This window comes from Pan paniscus, chromosome 13 (genome assembly GCF_029289425.2).
Source record: "Pan paniscus chromosome 13, NHGRI_mPanPan1-v2.0_pri, whole genome shotgun sequence".
NCBI classification, from domain to species: domain Eukaryota; kingdom Metazoa; phylum Chordata; class Mammalia; order Primates; family Hominidae; genus Pan; species Pan paniscus.
Window position 1 is genome coordinate 81,623,461 of NC_073262.2, and position 20,016 is coordinate 81,643,476.

The window sequence follows — 20,016 nt, forward strand, 5'->3', positions numbered from 1 at the left end:
GAAACAGAATGATGAGAGAGAGACTGAAGAGCATGGGACATGTTTTGGAAATGCAAGGAAGGCCTCTGTCATCCTATTAGAACAACCTGATGGACATCTGCTGCTGCCAATCAGGGGCAGTGTTCCTAAATTATAGCACAGTGTTCGAGGTGAGAATAACCCAACTGACAGTTATGTCTGTGAGCCTGAAATAATCTTGTAATAATGATCAGCCATGCAATTATTAGTAATTTTTCATTTCTCAAAAACTCCTACATGCACATAAGTCAATAAGGGGGTCATATCCACATCATTTACATCTCTAATTCAATTTCTAATAACTGATTTTTAAAATATTATTTAAAGAGAATCTTCAAAAAGAAAAGAAAATTCCTAGCAGGTAGTTTGTTTGTTACCTGCAGAACATTACAAAAAGTTCCAGGGTCACTGTTTAACTTATATTTATATTTCAGCTTGTTATAAAATTAAAAATAAATAAACCAATAAGCAAACAATGCTTTACTCAGAAAAAGTTTTCCTAAAGTTCTGTTTACTTTTATCAGTATTTTCCTTTCTCCACTCTCTTTTATCACTAATAAAAATGGCTTTGGCATACAAAGGGGACATAAGGATTATATAGGAGTTTGTCTTCAGTTTAGTATGAAGTGATCCACAAAATTGCAAACAGGATAATACAAAAAATAATTAGTCTTTTCACTAGATTCAATAAAAGCTCACGCAAGTGTAAGTATAAGAGTGTTGGGCTTAATTATGGTTTGGCCTACTATTTCCTTTTACTTCATGTTATATCTGAAAGGAATTTACTCATCATGGAGAAAACAAGCTACATTAACACTAAAACACAGTGAGAAACAAATATTGCTCTAACGCTAGAAAAAAAGAAAATTTCCTGGGCTCAAAAGAGCTGAGTTTCAAGGACAGTTGACACCTATACCCTACTTACTAAGGTAGAATGAATCAGATATATCTATAATTTGGCCTCTGTAGGTGTATTTCAGCTGTTTCATTTCTTTTCAGGGAAGAAAGATGGTGTATGAAACTTTTTCCAAGATGGTCTCTGAAATGAGTTAAACTTCGGTGTTCAAATTGTGAAAAACAAGCCTTGAAAGTTATAATAAGGTTTTTATTCCTCCCTTTTGCTTTTAAACAAGTTCATGATGCATGAGATTGCCTACTCCAATTTTTAGTTTCTATTACTAATCTTCTTTCCTTCATTATTTTGGATTTAAGTCCTGAATTTCTAGTTTAAAATGTCATATTTTTCAAAGCTAATGCTTTCTCATAATGAAGCAGTGCTCTTACATCAAAATGAATGGGCTGCCACTTGACACAGAAGTTAAAAGTGAAATTTCCAATAACTGTCTTATACCCAATATAACACCTCTTTTGATAATGTTCTTTGAACTCTCACATTTTGAAATTAGAAACCTCAAAAAATTGTAGAATTCGAGAAAAATCACATGGAGACATGACCTTCTTAGGTCTAGGAGGACTTTTTCCTGCTCTTGTATTGTAAGGTGTTCAAACTATGGAAAATCAACTATACGCCTTAGGAAAGTACTTATAAAATGCTATATTTATGAATCAAATATCCTATGGAATATTCTATAATTGCCTTTTTAAAACATAGGCAGCAAAAGGAAATTTTATTCTCCAACTTTTAGCCAAGAACCACACTCTAGACCAGCATTTCTTAGTAATCCTACCATCAGGTAATTGTTTGATTTAGTAACTGTATTACTACCTTCTATAGAGGGAAATAATCGTAATGACTTATGAGTGTTCCCATTATTACTTAATATTTTACCAAATTTTAGTTATTTAACTGTACTTTGTTTTTGTTTGAAGATCTACTCTTAAAATAGTAATAATTTTATTTTTTGACAATCAAAAATTAAATATATTGTGTATGTATGTTTTGGTTATTCTGCCATTTTTTTAACTGCTTGCAATGTCTATTTGTGAAAAAATAAACATTTTTAGGAGTGCTATTCATTTGCTCTGATGTGGGGAAGGGAGAAGTTTTTTGAAGTACAAACCTCTAAGGCATTTTCAAAAAATTCAGAAGTCAACCTAAGGAGCTCTGTTCTTCTTTCAAGCATGGACACCAGAGCTGCCCATGCTTCACCCAGAGTCTCGGCCATGGCATCATAGACCTGACTCTGATCCTTGTTCTCTTCAGCTGTCTTGTCTGCTTCCTGCAAGAGTTCCCATACCCGATCTTCCAAAGCCTAAGTACAAAAGAAAAAGGCATAAGGCAGGGTGTTAACTTAATGTAAGAACACAGGATCACATTTTAAACACTTGGATAGTAGAAATTGCATGTGGTCTAGGAAACAGAATTTATAAACACAAACTGTTATGCAAGAAGGTGTATCAAACAGGAAGGAAGGAGCGATCAGGATTGAGGTGAGCCAGGAAGCATGGCCAGGCTAAAGGCATTCACATTTAAACATTGTCCAAACACTGCTGACATCTGTCAAAGACACATGTCTACATTCCCAAGGGGTATAGAATATTATGTTAATCTAACAGTTCCAAAAAAATAAGAAAAGTGATAAGAACACACCTAGAAGAGTGATCAAGAATAAAGGTTGTGAGAAACAAGCCCAGTAAAGCTTAGTTTACTGCAAATAATTGTCATTAGTTGTTAATATGACCGTGACGATTAATGTAAATATTTAGAGTAGATTTTTAAACCAGAATAGTCATAATTTAAAAATTAAGATATCTATAACCAACATTATCTACTGTTTGAACAAAATATGAAAAATGAAAAGGAACATGTGCTTACATAATTGTCTCATTCAGGGATAGGAGGATTCAATAACTTCCATATAATTCTTGAAGTTGACACCAAAATAAAGGCATAATTTTTAAAGAGTACAGTAGACTAAAATAGTATGAATAAATTCTAAAATATCAACATAAAAAGGAACTTAAAAACGTGATAAAGAAAAATACAACAAAGAAAACAAAAGAAATAAGAGCAGGTTCATAAGGACACACACAAACATAATGACAAGTACATAATTAAATATCAATTAACACAGAAAATGTGGATGAGTTAACTTTTTAAACAAAAAGACAAATACTATCAGAGTGAGGAAAAAAAGGCAACAAAATTCAACCAATTTGTGTTTGCTAGAGTATCCCTAAAAAGAAATACTTTTTGAAAATAAAGAGATGAGCTATATCAGGCAAAGACAGACAAGAGAAAGCAGGACTATAATACTGAATAAATTAGAATCAAAACAAAAATCACTGATGCTTTAAAATGGCATTTACAATGATAAATAGTGCAATCCACAGTAAAGACACTCATGAACCTTTGTATCTGTGGCACTGAAATATTTCAAGTAGATATAACCAGTCTTACATCAAACAAATAGATAATAAGAACTACAATTATGGACTGCTTTTAAAAGTAATAATAAGGCTACTACATTTAAAAACTTTAAATATATAGCTAACCTTATGCTCAGATAAAATACATAGTATTAGACAACTTGTTTTTAAAGAAAGAACATAATCTCAACATCTAGGTCTAAATTATTTAAAAAATAAACAAATTAAGGGGGATAAACTGATTTAATACAAAATCAGAAATTAGCAGGTTAGATTAAAATATTAGAATTGATTTTTTAAGTTTTGATTAATTAAAAACCCAATGAAATATTAAAACAGCTGAAAGATGTCAATAAAAATTGGAGAGTAGATAGCTTCAAGTGACCATTCCTGTAGAGAAACATCAAAATACACTGGGAGACCGAGGCGGGCAGATCACGAGGTCAAGAGATGGAGACCACCCTGGCTAACACAGTGAAACCCCATCTCTACTACAAATACAAAAAAATTAGCCGGGCCTGGTGGTGGGCGCCTGTAGTCCCAGCTACTCTGGAGGCTGAAGCAGGAGAATGGCGTGAACCCAGGAGGCGGAGCTTTCAGTGAGCTGAGATCGTGCCACTGCACTCCAGCCTGGGCAACAGAGTGAGACTCTGTCTCAAAAAAAGAAAAAAAAATGCAAGCAAAAACTGTCCTAATTTTGTTAGAACTCTGGAAAGTAGTCAAAGATTTACAGCAACCAAACTAAGGCTGAAGCAAGAAAAAGGTGACTTAAAAATGGTAGAAAAGCTTTGAGATATTTTTACGTGCCCTTGCTCTACCCCTCCTGGGTTCAGCAGAAACTATTAGAGTGGATAAGAATAATAAGACTCAAGTATACGATGTCTACAAGAAACCTACTCCAAATATAAAGGCAGAGGTGCATTAAAAGTAAATGAATTGGAGTAACAATGTGAGGTGATATGTCAATTAGCTCAATTAATTTAACATGTGTTAATTATTTTGCAATGTATACATACCTCAAGACATCATGTTGTATAACTTAGGTGTATACAATTTTTAGTTGTCAATTATACCTCAATAAAGCTGGATGAAAAAAAAGGTAAATGGACAGAGAAAGATGTACCATGCTAACACTAGTCTGAAGAAAGCTGAGTAGCTATGTTAATTCTACACAGAGAATATTTTAGAGCCAGGAATATTATTTGAGACTAAGATGGGTGTTATGTAATAATAAAGGAGTCAATCTACAAGAAGGCATGACAATTCTAAATGGGTATGAGCCTAACAACAGAGATTCAAAATATATGAGGCAAAAATTAATAGAACTACATGCAGAAATAGATAAATATACTATAATAGAGACTTCAACATCCTTCTATCAGTAATCATTATATCCAGCAGGCCGAAAATTATGAAGCATATAGATGAACTGAACAGCACCATTAGTCAACTTGATCTAATTGGCATTTATAGAATAATTCTTCCAACAATGCATAACACACTTTCCTCTCAAGCTTACATGGAACGTTCATCAAGATAGGCCATATCCTGGGCCATAAAACATACCTTACCAAAATTTTAAAAACAGAAATCATACGAATATACTCTCAGACCACAAAAGAATTTAACTAAATGTCAATAACAGAAATATAGCCAAAAATACCACAATATTTTAATATTAAACAACACACTTTCAAATAACACATGGGTCCAAGAAGAAGTCTCAGGGAAATACAAATATTTTGAACTAAATGAGAAAATGAAAATATGATGTATCAAAATTTTTAAGATGCCACAATAGCAGTGCTTAAAGAAAAATTTGTAGCATTGAATGTGTGTGTGTGTATATATATATATATATATATAGAGAGAGAGAGAGAGAGAGAGAGAGAGAGAGAGAAACCTAAATCAGTCTTCTGAGTTTTTACCATAGGAACTAGAGAAAGAGAGTAAATTAAATCTTAAGTAAACAGAAGAAAATAATAAAAATTAGAGGAGGAATCAATGAAATGAAAACAATAGAGAAAATCAATGAAAGCAAAAACGAGTTCTAAGAAAAGATCAATAAAATTGATAAATCTCTAGTCAGGCTAATCAAGAAAGAAAGAAAGAGAAAAGAAACAAATTACTAATATTGGAAATGAAAAAGGGTCCATAACTACTGATACCATGGATATTAAAAGGATAAAAAGGAATACTATAAATGGCTCTATGTCCACAAATTTGATAACTGAGATGAAATGGACAAATTCCTTGAAAGACACAATCTACCAAAACTCACACAAGAAAAAATAGGTAATCTGAACAAGCCTATATCTATTAAAAAATTAAATCAATAATTAATAACCTTCCAAATAAGAAAGCAGTAAGCCCAGGTGACTACACTGGTGAATTCTACCAAATGTTTAAAGAAAAAATGATGCTAAAGCTACTTAATAAATTCAGCAAAGTTACAGAGTATAAGATCAATAACAAAAAAATTGGTTGTGTTTCTTTATAAAGAAATGAACAATCTAAAACGGAAATCAAGAATTCCACTTATAAGAGCATCAGAAAGAATAAAATACCTAGGAATACATTTAACCAAGGAGGTGAAAGACTTGTACATTGAAAACTAAAAATCATTACTGAAAGAAATTGAAGGAGGGAGGAGCCAAGATGGCCGAATAGGAACAGCTCCGGTCTACAGTTCCCAGCCTGAGCGACGCAGAAGACCGGTGATTTCTGCATTTCCATCTGAGGTACCGGGTTCATCTCACTAGGGAGTGCCAGACAGTGGGCGCAGGTCAGTGGGTGCATGCACCATGCGCGAACCAAAGCAGGGCGAGGCACTGCCTCCCTCGGGAAGTGCAAGGGGTCAGGGAGTTCCCTTTCCTAATCAAAGAAAGGGGTGACGGGCGGCACCTGGAGAATCGGGTCACTCCCACCCGAATACTGCGCTTTTCCGACGGGCTTAGAAAAAGGCACACCATGAGATTATATCCCGCACCTGGCTCGGAGGGTCCTACCCCACGGAGTCTCCCTGATTGCTAGCACAGCAGTCTGAGATCAAACTGCAAGGCGGCAGCGAGGCTGGGGGAGGGGCGACCACCATTGCCCAGGCTTGCTTAGGTAAACAAAGCAGCCTGGAAGCTAGAACTGGGTGGAGCCCACCACAGCTCAAGGAGGCCTGCCTGCCTCTGTAGGCTCCACCTCTGGGGGCAGGGCACAGACAAACAAAAAGACAGCAGTAACCTCTGCAGACTTAAATGTCCCTGTCTGACAGCTTTGAAGAGAGCAGTGGTTCTCCCAGTATGCAGCTGGAGATCTGAGAACTGGCAGACTGCCTCCTCAAGTGGGTCCCTGACCCCTGACCCCCAACCAGCCTAACTGGGAGGCACCCTCCAGCAGGGGCACACTGACACCTCACACTGCAGGGTACTCCAACAGACCTGCAGCTGAGGGTCCTGTCTGTTAGAAGGAAAACTAACAAACAGAAATGACATCCACACCAAAAACCCATCTGTACATCACCATCATCAAAGACCAAAAGTAGATAAAACCACGAAGAGGGGGAAAAAACAGAACAGAAAAACTGGAAACTCTAAAAATCAGAGCACCTCTCCTCCTCCAAAGGAACCCAGCTCCTCACCAGCAATGGAACAAAGCTGGATGGAGAATGACTTTGACGAGCTGAGAGAAGAAGGCTTCAGACGATCAAATTACTCTGAGCTATGGGAGGACACAAGGGCAAAGAAGTTGAAAACTTTGAAAAAAATTTAGAAGAATGTATAACTAGAATAACCAATACAGAGAAGTGCTTAAAGGAGCTGATGGATCTGAAAACCAAGGCTCGAGAACTATGTGAAGAATACAGAAGCCTCAGGAGCCAATGTGATCAACTGGAAGAAAGGGTATCAGCAATGGAAGATGAAATCAATGAAATGAAGTGAGAAGGAAAGTTTACAGAAAAAAGAATAAAAAGAAATGAGCAAAGCCTCCAAGAAATATGGGACTATGTGAAAAGACCAAATCTACATCTGCTTGGTGTACCTGAAAGTGATGGGGGAATGGAACCAAGTTGGAAAACACTCTGCAGGATATTATCCAGGAGAATTTCCCCAATCTAGCAAGGCAGACCAACGTTCAGATTCAGGAAATACAGAGAATGCCACAAAGATACTCCTCGAGAAGAGCAACTCCAAGACACATAATTGTCAGATTCACCAAAGTTGAAACGAAGGAAAAAATGTTAAGGGCAGTCAGAGAGAAAGGTCGGGTTACCCTCAAAGGGAAGCCCATCAGACTAACAGTGGATCTCTCGGCAGAAACCCTATGAGCCAGAAGAGAGTGGGGGCCAATATTCAACATTCTTAAAGAAAAGAATTTTCAACCCAGAATTTCATATGCAGCCAAACTAAGCTTCATAAGTGAAGGAGAAATAAAATACTTTACAGACAAGCAAATGCTGAGAGATTTTGTCACCACCAGGCCTGCTCTAAAAGAGCTCCTGAAGGAAGCACTAAACATGGAAAGGAACAACCGGTACCAGCTGCTGCAAAATCATGCCAAAATGTAATGACCATCGACACTAGGAAGAAACTGCATCAACTAATGAGCAAAATAACCAGCTAACATCATAATGACAGGATCAAATTCACACATAAAAATATTAACTTTAAATGTAAATGGACTAAATGCTCCAATGAAAAGACACAGACTGGCAAATTGGATAAAGAGTCAAGACCCATCAGTGTGCTGTATTCAGGAAACCCATCTCACGTGCAGAGACACACATAGGCTCAAAATAAAAGGATGGAGGAAGATCTACCAAGCAAATGGAAAACAAAAAAAGGCAGGGGTTGCAATCCTAGTCTCTGATAAAACAGCCTTTAAACCAACAAAGATCAAAAGAGACAAAGAAGGCCATTACATAATGGTAAAGAGATCAATTCAACAAGAAGAGCTAACTATCCTAAATATATATGCACCCAATACAGGAGCACCCAGATTCATAAAGCAAGTTCTGAGTGACCTACAAAGAGACTTAGACTCCCACACATCAATAATGGGAGACTTTAACACCCCACTGTCAACATTAGACAGATCAACGAGACAGAAAGTCAACAAGGATACCCAGGAATTGAACTCAGCTCTGCACCAAGCGGACCTAATAGACATCTACAGAACTCTCCACCCCAAATCAACAGAATATACATTTTTTTCAGCACCACACCACACCTATTCCAAAATTGACCACATACTTGGAAGTAAAGCTCTCCTCAGCAAATGTAAAAGAACAGAAATTATAACAAACTATCTCTTAGACCACAGTGCAATCAAACTAGGACTCAGGATTAAGAATCTCACTCAAAACCGCTCAACTACATGGAAACTGAACAACCTGCTCCTGAATGACTACTGGGTACATAACGAAATGAAGGCAGAAATAAAGATGTTCTTTGAAACCAAAGAGAACAAAGACACAACATACCAGAATCTCTGGGATGCATTCAAAGCAGTGTGTAGAGGGAAATTTATAGCACTAAATGCCCACAAGAGAAAGCAGGAAAGATCCAAAATTTACACCCTGACATCACAATTAAAAGAACTAGAAAAGCAAGAGCAAACACATTCAAAAGCTAGCAGAAGGCAAGAAATAACTAAAATCAGAGCAGAACTGAAGGAAATAGAGACACAAAAAACCCTTCAAAAAATTAGTGAATCCAGGAGCTGGTTTTTTGAAAGGATCAACAAAATTGATAGACCACTAGCAAGACTAATAAAGAAGAAAAGAGAGAAGAATCAAATAGACGCAATAAAAAATGATAAAGGGGATATCACCACCGATCCCACAGAAATACAAACTACCATCAGAGAATACTACAAACACCACTACGCAAATAAACTAGAAAATCTAGAAGAAATAGATAAATTCCTTGACACATACACTCTCCCAAGACTAAACCAGGAAGAAGTTGAATCTCTGAATAGACCAATAACAGGATCTGAAATTGTGGCAATAATCAATAGACTACCAACCAAAAAGAGTCCAGGACCAGATGGATTCACAGCTGAATTCTACCAGAGGTACAAGGAGGAACTGGTACCATTCCTTCTGAAACTATTCCAATCAATAGAAAAAGAGGGAATCCTCCCTAACTCATTTTATGAGGCCAGCATCATTCTGATACCAAAGCCTGGCAGAGACACAACCAAAAAAGAGCATTTTAGACCAATATCCTTGATGAACATTGATGCAAAAATCCTCAATAAAATACTGGCAAACCGAATCCAGCAGCACATCAAAAAGCTTATCCACCATGATCAAGTGGGCTTCATCCCTGGGACGCAAGGCTGGTTCAATATACACAAACCAATAAATGTAATCCAGCATATAAACAGAGCCAAAGACAAAAACCACGATTATCTCAATAGATGCAGAAAAGGCCTTTGACAAAATTCAACAACACTTCATGCTAAAAACTCTCAATAAATTAGGTATTGATGGGACGTATTTCAAAATAATAAGAGCTATCTATGACAAACCCACAGCCAATATCATACTGAATGGGCAAAAACTGAAAGCATTCCCTTTGAAAACTGGCACAAGACAGGGATGCCCTCTCTCACCACTCCTATTCAACATAGTGTTGGAAGTTCTGGCCAGGGCAATTAGGCAGGAGAAGGAAATAAAGGGTATTCAATTAGGAAAAGAGGAAGTCAAATTGTCCCTGTTTGCAGACAACATGATTGTATATCTAGAAAACCTCATCGTCTCAGCCCAAAATTTCCTTAAGCTGATAAGCAACTTCAGCAAAATCTCAGGATACAAAATCAATGTGCAAAAATCACAAGCATTCCTATACACCAACAACAGACAAACAGAGAGCCAAATCATGAGTGAACTCCCATTCACAATTGCTTCAAAGAGAATAAAATACCTAGGAATCCAACTTACAAGGGATGGGAAGGACCTCTTCAAGGAGAACTACAAACTGCTGCTCAAGGAAATAAAAGAGGATACAAACAAATGGAAGAACATTCCATGCTCATGGGTAGGAAGAATCAATGTCGTGAAAATGGCCATACTGCCCAAGGTAATTTGTAGATTCAATGCCATCCCCATCAAGCTACAAATGACTTTCTTCACAGAATTGGAAAAAACTACTTTAAAGTTCATATGGAACCAAAAAAGAGCCTGCATCGCCAAGTCAATCCTAAGCCAAAAGAACAAAGCTGGAGGCATCACATTACCTGACTTCAAACTATACTACAAGGCTACAGTAACCAAAACGGCATGGTACTGGTACGAAAACAGAGATATAGATCAATGGAACAGAACAGAGCCCTCAGAAATAACGCCGCATATCCACAACTATCTGATCTTTGACAAACATGACAAAAACAAGCAATGGGGAAAGGATTCACTATTTAATAAATGGTGCTGGGAAAACTGGCTAGCCATATGTAGAAAGCTGAAACTGGATCCCTTCCTTACACCTTATACAAAAATTAATTCAAGATGGACTAAAGACTTAAATGTTAGACCTAAAACCATAAAAACCCTAGAAGAAAACCTAGGCTTTACCATTCAGGACATAGGCATGGGCAAGGACTTCATGTCTAAAACACCAAAAGCAATGGCAACAAAAGCCAAAATTGACAAATGGGATCTAATTAAACTAAAGAGCTTCTGCACAGCAAAAGAAACTACCATCAGAGTGAACAGGCAACCCACAAAATGGGAGAAAATTTTCACAACCTTCTCATCTGACAAAGGGCTAATATCCAGAATCTACAATGAACTCCAACAAATTTACAAGAAAAAAACAAACAACCCCATCAAAAAGTGGACGTAGGACATGAACAGACACTTCTCAAAAGAAGACATTTATGCAGCCAAAAAACACATGAAAAAATGCTCACCATCACTGGCCATCAGAGAAATGCAAGCCAAAACCACAATGAGATACCATCTCACACCAGTTAGAATGGCAATCATTAAAAAGTCAGGAAACAACAGGTGCTGGAGAGGATGTGGAGAAATAGGAACACTTTTACACTGTTGGTGGGAATGTAAACTAGTTCAACCATTGTGGAAGTCAGTGTGGAGATTACTCAGGGATCTAGAACTAGAAATACCATTTGACCCAGCCATCCCATTACTGGGTATATACCCAAAGGACTATAAATCATGCTGCTATAAAGACACATGCACACGTATGTTTACTGCGGCACTATTCACAATAGCAAAGACTTGGAACCAACCGAAATGTCCAACAATGATAGACTGGATTAAGAAAATGTGGCACATATACACCATGGAATACTATGCAGCCATAAAAAATGATGAGTTCATGTCCTTTGTAGGGATATGGATGAAATTGGAAATCATCATTCTCAGTAAACTAGCGCAAGAACAAAAAACCAAACACCGCATATTCTCACTCATAGGTGGGAATTGAACAATGAGATCACATGGACACAGGAAGGGGAACATCACACTCTGGGGACTGTTGTGGGGTGGGGGGAGGGGGGAGGGATAGCATTGGGAGATATACCTAATGCTAGATGACGAGTTAGTGGGTGCAGCACACCAGCATGGCACATGTATACGTATGTAACTAACCTGCATATTGTGCACATGTACCCTAAAACTTAAAGTATAATAATAAAAAATAAATAAATAAATAAAAAAGAAATTGAAGAAGACCTAAATAAATGGAAAGAGAACCCATGTTTATGAGTTGGAAGACTTAGTGTTGTTAAAAAGCAATACTGTCTAAAGTAATCCACAGATTCAATGTAATCAATATAAAAATTTTATTTCACAGGCTTTTTGACAGAAATTGAAGAGATAATCCTCATATTTATATGGACTTGTAACGGGACCATAATAGTCAAAACAATCTTGAAAAAGAACCAATTCGGAGGACTCACACTTCTAAATTTCAAAACTTACTACAAAGCAACAGTAATCAAAATGGTGTATTGACATAAGGATAGACATATAGGGCAATGGCCTAGAATTGAGAGTTCAGAAATATACCTATATGTCTATGGCCAATTGATTTTCAACAATGGTGCCAGGACCATTCAATTAGGAAAGAATAGTCTCAAACTAGTGGAGCTAGAACTACTAGATATTCACATGTAAAAGAATAAAATTGAATTATTACCTTTCATACCATATAAAAATTAACTCAAAATGTATCAGTGATCTCAATGTAAAAGCTAAAACTATAAAATTTTTAGAAGAATTTTGTAAGTAAATTTTCATCACCTTGAATTTGGCAATAGTTTTTTAGATACGACACCAGTAGCATAAGCAACAACAACAACAAACAGATAAATTGAACTTCATCAAAATTAAGACTTTTGTGTACAAAGGACATTATCAAAGAAGTAAAAAGAAAATCCTTAGAATGGGAGAAAATGTTTGCAAATGATATATCTGATAAGCATCTAGTATTCAGAATATACAAAGAGCTCTTTCAACTTAACAATAGAAAGGGGCTGGGCGCAGTGGCTCATGCCTGTAATCCCAGGTCTTTGGGAGGCCGAGGCAGGCAGGTCACTTGAGATCAGGAGTTCGAGACCAGCCTGGCCAACATGTTGAAATTCCATCTCTACTAAAAATTCAAAAATTAGCCAGGCATGGTGGTGGGCACCTGTAATCCTAGTTACTCAGGAGGCTGAGGCAGGAGAATTGCTTGAGCCCAGGAGGCAGAGGTTGCAGTGAGCTGAGATCATACCACTGTACTCCAGCCTGGGTGAGAGAGCAAGACCCTGCCTCAAAAAAAAAAGAAAACAAATAAATAAATAAATAAAACAATAGAAAGGACAATACAATCATAAAATGGGCAACGGACTTGAAAAGACATTTCTCCAACAAAGATATATAAATGGCAAACAAGTGCACACAAAGATGCTCAAATGATTAGTCTTAGAAAAATGCAAATCAAAAGTACAATGAGATGTCACTTCACACCCACTAGGATAGCTATAATCTTAAAAAAAAAAAAAAAAAAAAAAGGAGGCCAGGCCAGGCACAGTGGTTCACACCTGTAATCCCAGCACTTTGGGAGGCTGAGGCAGGCGGATCATCTGAGGTCAGGAGTTCACGACCAGCCTGACCAACATGGAGAAACCCCATCTCTACTAAAAATACAAAATTAGCTGGGCATGGTAGCACATGCCTGTAATCCCAGCTACTCGAGAGGCTAAGGCAGGAGAATCACTTGAAACTGGGAGGCAAAGGTTATAGTGAGCTGAGATTGCACGGTTGCACTCAAGGCTGGACAACAAGAGCGAAATTCCATCTCAAAAAAAAAAAAAAAAAAAGAAAGAAAAGAGAAAAATAACAAGTGTTGGCAAGAACATGGAGAAAATTGGAATCCATGTACATAGCTGATGATAATATAAAATGGTACAGCTGCTTTAAAAAAAAAACATGTTGGCATTTCCTCAAAAAGTCAAACATAGAATTACCATATGACCAAGAAATTATGCTCCTAGGCATATATCCACAGGAATTAAAGCATATGTCCACACAAAAGCAAGCACACGCATATTAACAGCAGCAGTATTCACAATAGCCAAAAGACAGAAACAATCCAAGTGTCCATTTACCGGTGAATGGATGAACAAAATGTACTATATCCATATGAGGGAGTATTGATACATCGTACAAAAGAGAGAGAGAGAAAGAAAGAGAGAGAGGAAGGAAGGAAGGAAGGAAGGAAAAAAGAGAAGGGGAGGGGAGTGGAGGGGAGGGGATGGACGGGAAGGGAAGGGAATGGAAGGGAAGGGAGACCAATACATGCTACAACATTGGTGAACCTCTAAGACATGCTAAGTGAAAGTGAAACGCCAAAGGTCACATAATGGATGATTCCACTTACATGAAATATGTAGAATAGGTAAAATCTTAGTAATAAAGAGCAGAATGGTGCTTGCCAGGGGCTGGGGGAAGGGTGAATAAGGAGTCACTATGTAGTGGGCACAGGGTTTTCTTTTGGGCTGATGGAAAGGTTTTGGATCTAGATAGAGGTGATGGTTGCACATGTAAAGGTGATCATATGAATTGGGTCATTCTTTTCATACTCAACAAAAATGGATTTCAGAGGTCAGGGAGGAAAACCACTCAGGGCACAAAACATTGCCCCAAAAATGTAATTCCCTGCAAGTCTGCAAGCTGAAACTGCCTACCATAACCTGAAACCAGTTTTAGCTATTGGCTACTGAAACAACCTGCTGCAACTCTGAGACTAGTTTTGCCCACGACTGTCACTTGCTAATCAGAGCTTACCAACTCCTCAAAACCTTACTAGTGGCAATGAAATTTATCAAACAGCAATACATATTCTCCTTTTTATAAAACCTCTAACTTTCTCTTTGTTTTTCAGACATACTGAAGACCAGCCAGTCTGCATTTATGCCCTGAATTGCAGTACTTTCCTCCCATATAAAACATTTTAATTTCAGAAGTTCATTTCTATATTGAACTTTTCACACACAGCACTGTGAATGTACTAAATGCCACTGAATTTTACACTTTAAAATGGTTAATTTTATGTTATATGAATTTTGTCTCTTCAAAATTTTTTTTAACTTTTGACATTTTAAAAAGAACAAAATGATACACAAAAAACGTAAGCAGATCTCATGAAGGTAGAGAATAGAATGATGGTTACCAGAGGCTAGGAGGGTAAGAAGGAAGGAGGAGGTAAAGAGAGGTTGGCTAATGGGTACAAAAATACAGTTAGATAGAAGGAATAAGCCTTAGTGTTTGATAGTAGAGTGACTATAGTTAATTATTATATATTTCAAAATAACTAAAAGTGAAGATTTTTAATGTCATCAACACAAAGAAATCACAACTGTTTGAGGTGATGGATATCTCAATTACCAAGACTTCATCATTATACAGTGTAGAAATGTACCAAAATATCACATGTACCCCATAAATATGTGCAATTATTATGTATCATTCAAAATATTTTATTTAACATAATTATATAATATTAAGATTGAGGGCTATAAATGCATATAGCAAGTTTTGGATTTTCTGCAAATAAAAACAAAAACGGGGATAAAATGGAAAATATTCTTTAAAATGTTACCAAAATTGTCCCAAGAAAATCTTATCATCATCTGCCTCATCATCACTATTATCACTGCCACCATCATGGAAAATATTGAATAATTTCTCAAGTATGTCCCCAAAAGAATAGATGAATATGCCAATTTGTTTATTTAGTTGCCTGTAGAAATTTGGATGTTTCCAATTTTTGACTACTATATATAAACCTGCTATAAATATTTATGTACAAGTTTTTGGGTAGACATATATTTTCATTTCTCTAGGTATTTACCTAGGGTTTTCCAGTTAATTTCACCTTCTTATTTATATCTTTCTGTATATTTTCAATTTTTTATAATAAAATATGTTATTTTTATTATTGGAGAATTTTTATATTTTTGCAATTATGTAAAATACTTTTTTTTTTTTTTTTTTTTTTTAGAAATAGACCTATTCTTAAAGGAAAAAAAAACACATGCCATTGCTGTACTGGAATCATGGACCTAAGTTGTCTCCAATTATTCTTCTTGAACAGTCCTTTCCTTCCTTATCCTTCCAAATTATACTCTAAGACACATTACACACTTAATTATATTATTGTTCCCAGTTATTTGCTGTTTCTCTCTGTAAGAGGACTGTACTTCTATGCCTCCTAAAGCCAGACTTGTATGCAACTAGGTTAGACTAATAAACTGTGAACAGTTTTGTGTGCCATTTCTGAGTAGAAGTATTAAGAACTAATGAGTGAGTCTATCATTGCTCTTTCCATAAATAGGGGTTGCATCTTGATATGGTTTGGCTGTGTCCTCACCCAAATCTCATCTTGAATTGTAGTTCCCATAATTCCCACATGTCATGGGAGGGACCTGGTGGGAGATGATTGAATCATGGGGGCAGTTACCCCCAAGCTGCTGTTCCTGTGATAGTGAGAGAGTTCTCACAAGAGCTGATGGTTTTTAAGTGGCTTTTCCCCCTTTTTGTCGGCACTTCTCTTTGCTGCCACCATGTGAGGAAGGATGTGTTTGCATCCCCTTACACTGTGATTGTAAGTTTCCTGAGGCCTCCCCAGCCATGGTGAACTGTGAGTCAATTAAACCTCTTTCCTTTATAAATTAGTCAGTTTCGGGTATGTCTTTATTAGGAGCATGAGAACGGACTAATAAACTCCTTCAGCCTGGATTCTAAAATAAAGGAAACACACAAACCTGAACTGCAGTTACCATGCAGCCAACATGGTACGATAAAATCTGTTATTTGTAAGCCATTGCTATTTTGGGGTTATTTGTTACCCTAGCATTACCTAATAAAAGCTATGTATTTGTCCATTTTTACGTTGCTGATAAAGACATAACCGAGACTGGGGAATTTACAAAGGAAAGAGGTTTAATGGAGTACTCACAGTTACACGTGACTGGGGAAGCCTCACAATCATAGCAGAAGGCAAGGAGGAGCAAGTCACATCTTACGTGGAAAGTGCCAGGCAAAGAGGGCTTGTGTACGGAAACACCCATTTTTAAAACCATCAGATCTCATGAGACTTATTCACCATCATGAGAACAGCACAGGGAAGACCTAACCCCATGATTCAATTGCCTCCCACCAGGTCTCTCCCACAGCATGTGGGAATTCAAGATGAGATTTGGGTGGGGACACATCCAAACCATATTATTCCACTTCTGGCCCCTCCCAAATCTCATGTCCTTATATTGAAAACCAGTCATGCCTTCCCAACGGTCCCCAAAGTCTTAACTCATTTCAGCATTAACTCAAAAGTCCACAGTCTAAAGTCTCATCCAAGACAAGGCGAGTCCCTTCCGCCTATGAGCCTGTAAAATCAAAAGCAGTTAATTACTTCCTAGATACAATGGGAGTACAGGCATTGGGTTAAATACAGCCATTCCAAATAGGATAAATTGGCCAAAATAAAGGGGCTACAGGCCCCATGAAAGTCCAAAATCTAGCAGAGTAGTCAAATCTTAAAGCTTCAAAATGATCTTTTTTGACTCCATGTCTCAAATCTGGGTCATGCTGATGCAAGAGGTGGGTTCCCATGGACTTAGGCAGATCTGCCCCTGTGGCTTCACAGGGTACAACCTCCCTCCTGACTGCTTTCACTGGTTGGCGTTGATTGTCTGTGGCTTTTCCAGCTTCTATTTGCAAGCTGTCAGTGGATCTACCATTCTGGAGTCTGGAGGACAGTGGGACTCTTCTCACAGCTCCACTAGGCAATGTCCCAGTAGGTATTCTGTTTGTGGGCTCCAACCCCACATTTCCCTTCTGCACTGCCCTAGCAGTGACCTCCATGAGGGCCCTGCCCCTGCAGCAAATTTCTGCATGGGCATCCAGACATTTCCATACATCTGCTGAAATCTAGGAAGAGGGTCCGAAAGCCCAGTTTTTGACTTCTGTGTACCCACAGGCTTGACACCATGTGGAAGCTGCCAAGGTTTCAGGTTTGCACCTTCTGAAGCTACAGCCCAAGCTCTGTGTTGGCCCCTTTCAGCCATGGCTGGAGTGGCTCGGTTGCAGGGCACCAAGTCCCTAGGCTGCACACAGCACATTGACCCTGGGCCTGGCCCCCGAAACCACTTTTTCCTCCTAGGCCTCCAGGCCTGTGATGGGAGGGGCTGCTGTGAAGACCTCTGACATGCCCTGGAGACATTTTCATCATTTTCTTGGGGATTAGCTCCTCGTTACTTATGCAAATTTCTGCAGCCAACTTGAATCTCTTCTCAGAAAATGGGATTTTCTTTTCTGTTGCATTGTCAACCTGCAAATTTTCCAAACTTTTATGCTCTGCTTCCCTTATAAAACTGAATGCCTTTAACAGCACCCAGTCACCTCTTGAATGCTTTGCTGCTTAAAAATTTCTTCCACCATATGCCCTAAATCATCTCTCTCAAGTTCAAAGTTCCACAAATCTATAGGGCAGGGGCAAAATGTCAGCAGTCTCTTTGCTCAAACGTAACAAAAGTCATCTTTGCTCCAGTTCCCAACAAGTTCCTCATTTCCATCTGAGACCACATCAGCCTGGACTTTATTGTCCATATCTCTATCAGCATTTTGGGCAAAGCCATTCAACTAGTTTCTAGGAAGTTCCAAACTGTCCCACATTTTCCTGTCTTCTGAGCCCTCCAAACGGTTCCAACCCCTGTCTATTACCCAGTTCCAAAGTCACTTCCACATTTCAGGTATCTTTTCAGCAGCATCCCACTCTACTGGTACCAATTTACTGTATTAGTCCATTTTCATGCTGCTGATTAAGACATACCTGAGACAGGGAAATTTAAAAGAGATTTAATGGAGAACTCACAGTTTCACCTGTTCGGAGAAGCCTCGCAATCAAGGCAGAAGGCAAGGAGGACCAAGTCACATCTTACATGGATAGCAGCAGGCAAAAAGAGTGCTTGTTGTAGGGAAACTCCAATTTTTAAAACCATCAGATCTCATAAGACTTATTCACTATCATGACAACAGCACAGGAAAGACCTGCTCCCATGATTCAATTATCTCCCACCAGGTCCCTCCCACAACACATGGGAATTCAAAATGAGATTTGGGTGAGGACACAACCACACCATACCAAGCTGACACATACATTTACACATGTAAAGTCCTTTATTGGCACATTATGTCACCAAGGTTCTCTTATACTTAATAAAGAAATAAAATTTATAATGCAACAAAACAAAAAATCTAGATTATAGACTGATAATTTCACAGCTAACTCAAAAAAAGTCTCAGGAAGATTGGGTAGAAATGGCAATGAATATCCACTAAGAGATAGATGAGTATGTGCCAGCTCTGTTCTCTTTGCTATTTAGAATAAACAGACAACTGAGTGTCTAAATTGGCAGGAGAGTTTGACCAAAAGTGTATATTTTCTTACCTAGCTATTTAAGAGCATAATAACTGGACATTTGATTCTTGTGTGACAAGTTTTAGACCATAGTAAGGGCTGGTTAATTTTGTATTGTGCATATTTTTCATTTTAAACTTTTTAACATTAAAATAGGTTAACCTGGCCTCAATCTCCACTTATGATAGTGTTAGTTCAAGAATATATAAGATGAAAACATTATATTAAAAGTTTTAGATTCTAACTTTTTTCCTATGACAATGAGTGTGGTAAGAACTGAAACTACAAATTCCATGAAATTTTAAAATTCTTTTTTTTTTTTTGGTGAGATGGAGTCTCACTCTGTCACCCATGCTGGAGTGCAGTGGCTCGATATTGGCTCACTGCAACCTCTGCCTCCCAGATTCTCCTGCCTCAGCCTTTGGAGTAGCTGGGATTACAGGCATGCACCACCATGCCTGGCTAATTTTTGTATTTTTAGTAGAGACGGGGTTTTGGCATGTTGGCCAGGCTGGTCTCAAACTTCTGACCTCAGGTGATCCGTCTGTCTTGGCCTCCCAAAGTGCTGGGATTAAAGGCATGAGCCACTGCACCTGGCCAAAATTGGAAAATTCTATGGCAGTGATAGAGGGAAGAATAAGAAATAACAGACTATGAATTCATTCTAGGGAAAACCAGGTAAACATGTAACTTCCCACTAATATTTCTCAGATTTGGCACAAAGGTGCTAAAATAAATCCAA

At 37.8% G+C, this 20,016-nt stretch overlaps 1 protein-coding gene and 1 long non-coding RNA gene across 4 annotated transcripts in view; one reads left to right on the forward strand and one right to left on the reverse strand.

The window, feature by feature from the left end:
- LOC134728737 (uncharacterized) overlaps window positions 1–15,851 on the forward strand; it is a 163,881-nt gene extending 148,030 nt beyond the window's left edge. Inside the window, exon 4 of one of the 2 annotated variants that reach the window (XR_010109509.1) lies at window positions 14,739–15,851. This is a non-coding gene — a long non-coding RNA (uncharacterized LOC134728737). Of the gene's footprint in view, window positions 1–1,017; window positions 7,862–14,738 lie in introns of those variants that run through there. The other variant, XR_010109510.1, reaches the window with a different exon arrangement.
- The window catches only part of CCDC141 (coiled-coil domain containing 141), a 232,728-nt gene that overhangs the window by 158,702 nt on the left and 54,010 nt on the right, over window positions 1–20,016 (reverse strand). For both annotated transcript variants that reach the window (XM_057301445.1, XM_003815508.4), the window contains exon 3: window positions 2,040–2,231. In XM_057301445.1, coding sequence (XP_057157428.1) covers window positions 2,040–2,231 — 192 coding nt within the window. The remainder of the gene's footprint in view (window positions 1–2,039; window positions 2,232–20,016) is intronic.